Source organism: Gavialis gangeticus, unplaced genomic scaffold (assembly GCF_001723915.1).
Source record: "Gavialis gangeticus isolate Ggan-Ray unplaced genomic scaffold, GavGan_comp1, whole genome shotgun sequence".
Lineage (NCBI taxonomy): Eukaryota > Metazoa > Chordata > Crocodylia > Gavialidae > Gavialis > Gavialis gangeticus.
In genome coordinates this window covers 13,889,020-13,896,036 of record NW_017729030.1, presented here as the reverse complement: position 1 = coordinate 13,896,036, position 7,017 = coordinate 13,889,020, and the positions used below count along the sequence as shown (strand labels likewise).

General features: G+C 43.5%; 1 protein-coding gene across 2 annotated transcripts in view; it reads right to left on the bottom strand.

Annotated features, from left to right (window-relative positions):
* Positions 1-3,813, bottom strand: part of EGF (epidermal growth factor) — a 128,285-nt gene extending 124,472 nt beyond the window's left edge. For both annotated transcript variants that reach the window (XM_019521971.1, XM_019521972.1), the window contains exon 1: positions 3,211-3,813. In XM_019521971.1, the coding sequence (XP_019377516.1) occupies positions 3,211-3,337 (127 nt within the window). In that variant the 5' untranslated portion in view covers positions 3,338-3,813. The remainder of the gene's footprint in view (positions 1-3,210) is intronic.
* Between the last annotated feature and the right edge of the window lie 3,204 nt (positions 3,814-7,017).

The window sequence follows — 7,017 nt, the reverse complement described above, 5'->3', positions numbered from 1 at the left end:
CAAAAAGAAAAACTCATGACACTTGCTGGTGGCAGCAGCCTCCCGTCATCCGGGGCACAAATCCAGGGGCCTGCACCCCCAGGAGGGATGCGAATCTCCACCAGATGACAAGAGGCTGCTGCTGCTGCCTGGGACTGGCACTGGGCACAGCCCACGCCCAGCACTGGGGAAGACTGATCTTGCTCCTGGCCCCAGGCAGCAGTGGCACCCTCCTGTCATCTGGCCCAGTGGTGGGAGGCAGGGGAGAGCCAGGGCTGCGCTACAAGCAGCTCTGCAACCCCATGGTGCTCAGCCCAGTGGTGGGAGGTGGAGCACAACCCTGGCTCTGTCCACCTCCTGCCGCCAGGCTGAGCTCCGTGGGGCTGGAGGAGCCGACCGGAGTGCAGCCCTGGCTCTGCCCACCTCCCACTGCCGGGCTGTGCTCCATGGGGCTCCAGAGCCACTCGGAGCACAGCCCGGCAGCGGGAGACAGGGAGACTAACTAATCTGTTTAGTTTAGTTTCTTCCTCAGTAAGAAAGAGTAGTCCTTTTTTGTTTTGGTTTGCTTTGCCCTCTAATCAGGATTTAAATAAGATGGCTTTCATTATCACAACAAAATTTAAAACATCTAGTGCCCAGTTATGTTCCCCTTTCTCATGATAAGTAGGGACCTACCTAAGTTGTAGTAAGATAAAGGATTTTTTGTGGCCTGCTCGCAGCAGACATTGATGATTTGCCGGGCATTTCACAGTGGCCCTGCTCCTCACCACTGATTGGTGCAGGGGCCCTGGCAGCCCTGCCCCTCATCACTGATTGGTCCCCTGCACTCAATCTTTATCGCTACTGCTTTTTTTTGTTGATTGATTACATGGGAAATAACAGCCAATGCTGGATTTCCCAGCGATCGTGGACAATGTTGTTTTTCACAGTTTCCATGATTTAATTAGGTCCCTAAGGATAAGGCTTTGATCTTTGAATATCCCTTGAAATCAGTGGAACAAGAAGAATTAGGAGCAAAGTATTATTTGGCATAATTAAGTAGATCGTGTTCTGGTCTTTAATTAGTAATAATGTTAGAAACAAATCTAGAAAAGTCCATATGCTTTCTGGTAAATGTTCCTTGAAGGACCCTTTCTGTTGTTATCATAGGCAGTTGTCTTCTCAGTTTCGGGAAGACCATTACAGCTAGTATGGCCCTGATGAAGTAACAGGAAAACAAACTATGGTGGGAACACTTATTATTAATTGGTATATTTGCTATGACCTACAAACACCAAAGATATCTACTGAGCTTCAGTGGGTGATTTTCATTACACAAAGTTTTCTATATGAGTCATGTCACCCACTCTCCACATTTAAGCCCTCAGTTTCCTTCAGTATCTGCCCTCAGCTTCCTGGCATGTTTCAACCGCACCCTTATATGCTGAACACGTTTGTGTACTTATTTTGGGACTCATATCAACTATTAGCAGTTCTATTCTCATAAGAGAAATCTTAGTACAGAGTCAAGTAAAGAAAGGACTTTGTAAGATTTTCTTATAAATTATAAAACTCATTCCACAGAAGGACTCTTCACTTTTATACACTGGGCCAAATTCTGCTCTACACTACACTGCATCCCATAACTGAGGGGAGTTTTCAGCACATTTCATTTTCCATGCTATAAGACACATGCCCACATTATCTATGAGTTCATATTGTTACTGCACAAAATCCCCAATGCCTACTAGGTTGCCTTGAAAGACCATATAAATACAGATTCTAGTAATTTTTCCTCAATTCCTAGTGGCATAGTGGCCACTCTATTTCTTGGTTTTAGGTGATTTTTAAAAAATCTTCTCCCAAGCGTAGTATAAAAATGCAGTGGAGTCTCTCTCATTCTCTATGGGAAGGATCAGGAGAGAGACCATTGGAATGCATATCTCAGTTTTCTGGGCATCCATCATTTGAATATGAAGGTGATAACCATCAATTCCACTGATCCTTCAAAAGCCAAACTCTATTCTAAATTACACCTAAGCAAGCCAATTTGCATCAGTGAAGTCATCCTAGTGTAAGTGAGGACACAACTGAGCCTTTACAACATACTTGGAAGTCATAATCGTCAAGGATCTCCCAAATTTTCATTCTCCAAAACATTCTCTGGAAGGCTCTCAGTTAAGTTTCTTGCTCGCAGACTGAAATGCCTTGTTCCTTTTCTTTTAATAGTAAGGTATTTAACATGCATACTTCTTTTTCTGTTTACAACTTGCTATTTCTTGGCAAAACTCACCAAGATGCACCTGTTATTAAATTACTGGAATCCTGTCAAAACTTGAGTCAGAACTTCTGAAGCACTAGCAAAGTTCTTGCCTCTAATATTAGGGGTCCTCACTTAAAGACATCCAGAGCATTTCCTCACTGCCTTTCTGTATAGTACACTACATCACTGGCTCTGCCTTTTCAAAATTTCAAATTTCAGGATGTCAAGAGAAAGGCCTTGTTTCACTTTTCTTCTTACAGAGTTATAAATCTTTATTTGCAAATGTATTAGCAAAGTCCTGTTGGCTGTGCGAGGCAAAAGCTAGAAAACCAAATCACTAAGAGCTTGCCACAATAATATTAGTTTAATGCATTTTACCAATATATTTTTAGCATAATATGATATCAAATAGGTCCTGGCAGCATGAGAAGCAATACATTTCTATTACATAGCTTGCTGCCATTAAAAAAAGCTTTCTGTAAATATGCATGTATATAAATGAATACATGGACACACTATTTATATATATATATATATGCGTGTGTGTGTGCATGTACACTATACATATATATGTGTAGTGTGTGTATATATATAGACACAAATGTGTGTGTGTGTGCACGCACGTGTGGGGGTTTATACACACATACATGTTACAGATACCCATATATATGAACATCAATACCCAGAGAATAATCTGTATCTCTTGATTAATCATATTCATCTTTTTCTTTCTTTTTACTTTCAGATAGGTGAATTGTCAAGTGGCTGCTTTTGCTATAATATAAAAGTACTAGCAAAGTCCTGATGGTCATGTGAGGCAACAGCTAAATAAAAGCTGATGTATCGATGCAAACATATTAATGTATATATATACTATGTAAAAGGCATAAGTAAACACAAAATTAAGAGGCTAAAACTCTTACCTAAGTTAAAAGCCTATACAGCTTTCTTAACACTTGAATATTGTGACATTAAAGTTGCTTACTTACCTATACAAGTGGAGTTTTCACTTCCTAATCGGTATCCCCTAGGACAGTTCCAGTGCTGTAGAGCTGAGAGGTTAACAAAACCAATTTTAAAAACCACTGACAAAAAAGCAGCAAGTAAGAGAAACATAATCTTGAGATTTGTGAACTGTCAATCAAGAGCAACTTGCTTGTATTCAGTCATATCCAGGATGAGAAGAACATGTGTAATCCCAGAGCGTTTCTACAACAGCTTGTTTCTTACACTGGGACATCTTTTCACAATACCAGTTTTCTCTTGCTGCCTTGCTTTTCTTGTCACATTTGTCCTTACCATGTCCAACTACAACCTCTGAAGAAATTCCAGCAAGATTTCTTCCCCACGCACATCATTCTTGCTCACTCACTTGCTCGTGCTCGCTCTCTCTCTTTTTCTGGAAGCCAAGTATGAAATGCCTGACACCCTTGCCACAAATTTAACACTGTTTAAAAGGAAAACTCACAAGGATCACTGCAAATTCCCTTGCAACAAGCTGCTGGCTAAATCTTAAAAGCAGAAAATCTATATAATTTGTTGCCACGGTCCTGGAAGGAGCATGAGTGATATCTATAGGCACCATCCTTCCCCAAACATAGTTGGTGTTTATATACAAACTTGAAACCACACTCCTTTCCTTTTTAAAGCTCTGCTTGCCCCACCTCTTTTCTTTTTAGTGCCACCTGATCAAAGCTTGTGTTGCAAATAGTAATGTGGTCACTCCATACTGCAGGGAAGCCAGCCAAAGTGCAGATATGCAGCCACTCATAATAAATACTCTGCATTTAAAAAAAAAATTATTCTGGTTCCTAGGAGGTACCTGATGAATTCGGGCCAGGCTTTAGCTTCTCAGAGGCTGTACAGAGATTTATTCTTTGTCTGTAAAGTCATAATTATCACCACTCACATTCATTTTAAAAACATTGTGTGTTTCATGACCAGGCACAAACTTCATCATAAATACACATTTGCATACAGATGAGAAGAACAAATCCCTCCAGTTTCTCCTATATATATTTTCAGCTGCAGAAGCCAATATTCAGAACTAGGGCAAGTGATTGCAATTCTACTGAGTTAATTGGAATTGCGGCTATTTACACTAAGGCATGAATTTGGCCCTTCTGAAATCATAGGAAGATATCTACTATCAGGCCTTAAAGACAAGATATGGTCCAATTCTCTATTACTTTGTCCCTGTTACAGTCACTTGTATCCATGCAGAGAAAGTGAATGGAACTACTGTTCTAATTTAGTGGTCATATCTAATTTGTGCAAGGCAGTGATGCAATGAGCTCACTATCTTCTAGCTACTGCAGAAATCCTCCTTCATATAATCTTGAGAGGCCTAATTCTGTAAGGCACTTGTACGTATACATGCCCATATGATTTCTTAATTTTTAAATGGCTTAGATGAAGCAGATGCTTCAGTGCTTGACTGAACCAGGGCCTAGTGTGAAGTGTTTTGTTGTTATTGCATATTATAGGTATATTATTGTTACAGGTTATGCTGGAATAAATAATGATAATGCAACAGCTGGGAACACTGGCAGCACCAGAACCCAACACAGCTGTAGGTTAGTCCATCCATGGGAATTTTTTCTATATTTGCTTGAATTGACAAGACTCATGGACTTGGACTGATTGAAAAAAAGCAGCATGAAACATTGATTACAAGCTGCATCACTTTCTGCTAAGAGCAATTGTGCGAAGCTGTTTCTTGATGTTTATGCCCATGCACAGTAACGTTCTGCTGGCTTGATCTGTTTCCCTTCATTGCTCCAACAGGGATAAGCAACTAATTAAATCTGTTCTGACAAAGGCGAGCCAAGTTTTCATGCAAGTTGTTCAGAAGTGGATTCATGACTGAGTTCTATAAAACACAACAATTGTAATGCAAATTATGCAAAGCCAGATTCTGCAACTATGACGCATACCGAATAGCACTTGTTCATGCAACAAGTCCCATTGAATTCAGCAGGCCTACTGAGTGGCATTCACTACCGGTGGAGGTAGAAGAATCTGGCCCATTAATCATGAAGCATTCACATTTGCACTAACAAAATAACTTTGGTTATGAGTTCCCCACAAATTTCTTCTCTCTTCAAGTTGGGGGGGTGGGGTATGGTGACTGAGCAGCACAAAAGGAATGTGTCACTTACCCGTGAGTAACCACCACAGCAGTGTTTGCCAAACTGTGAGAGTGGCCTCCCTGGAGAAGCTCTGACCTTTTCCAGGGCAAATCTTACATTATTCCTCAGGAAACATGTGCCCTCCATCTCTTTTCCCCATACAAGATGCCCTTTAATCTCTCTTCTGTCTTTTACCCCACTTCTTCACTTCCTCTTTACATCCAAATACCTGCTTAGACCTAAGGATTTCCTTTTGCCCTTCCATCTGTGGTTCTACAGGCACGTCCACACATGCAGGCATGTATTCTTGCAGCAGCTCAAATGCAGAGGCACAAATTTGTGCCAGAGATTTGTACCTCAGCACACGTGCCTGAATATACACTTTGGTGTGGGGCAAATTGTGCCACTTGGGGCAAAATGACCCTGCCCAGCTCCTCCCAGATCTTCAACCAGAGGCTACAGCCAGCACCTGTGCTGGCCCCAGCAGTATAAAAAGCTGCCCAGGTGAGCAGCTCAGGGCTACCTGCCCTCAGGAGCTTATGAGACCCAGCCACTTGGTATTTGGGGACACTACCCCTTAGGAATGCTTAAGCAGCCCTAACCTAGAGTGGCCCCTGCACCCTCTACCCACTGCAGCAGTCTGGCAGTGGGGGCTGCTGCCTGGCTGTGACCTGCTGTCACCTGCGACAGCATCCACCCCCTTGGACCTGCAGCCCCATGGCTTCACACCTGCCAGACCAAGTCGGGGACTGCACGGCCACCTGGGCTCTGGTATGGGCACTGCAGCACTGCTGCCTGCACCTCTGAACCAGCTGTCAGTGGGCCATGGCTGCACAGTTGGCCTCTGGGGGGGCACTGCTGTCATGCCTTCTGGTGTCCCTGCTCTGCCATCTGGGCAGCTATCACCCAGAAGATGTGCTCCTTGTGGCCTGCTTCAAAGTGTCGACAGGTGTCCTCCTGGCCCCAAATAGCTAGGATGTCAGCCACCTTGTCTGCCCTCCAGCTGGGTCCCCAGTGCTGGCCCTGGACAGGCTCCTCTGCCCGGGTCCCACCACTTGCCTCACTAGCACAGATCCTGGTGTTCCCTGTTTAAAAATTGCAAATTCCCTGATAAAAAAACCCACAAATTCTTTCATTAAAATATCCCAAAATCCATGTTCTTCCACTATTAAAATGAAACACCACTATGTATAGAGAGAGCAGTTAGGCAAGGTGTTATTGATATAGTTACAAGTTTAAAGCAATTTGGAAGCCTACCAGTGCCTCTATCATCATAATAAAATGGATTCTAATATCTACACACTTTGGCGTATGCTGTTGGTTTTATTGTCATAGAAAATCAGAGCTGCCCCCACCCCCTTTGCTCATCAGGATGTGGGGTGCTGAACAGCACTGATATGCCAGTGCCCTGCCCCTGCCCTTTTCCCTCACTCCCAACCCACAGCCCCGCCAGTGCCCCTCACTCATGACTGGCAGCCCTTGCCTGCACCCCACTAGTTCCCTCCTGGTAGAAGCTCTGTTGCAGCACCAAGACTTGAGTCCAGCTGCAGCTGTTTCAGCCACTGCTTTATGGGTCTGAGCAGTGCCAGCCCTTACTATTCTGCTCCCTGCGCCTGTGTCCAGGCCCCAGAGATCCTCATGCTGTTCCTGAGAAGCCTTTGACTG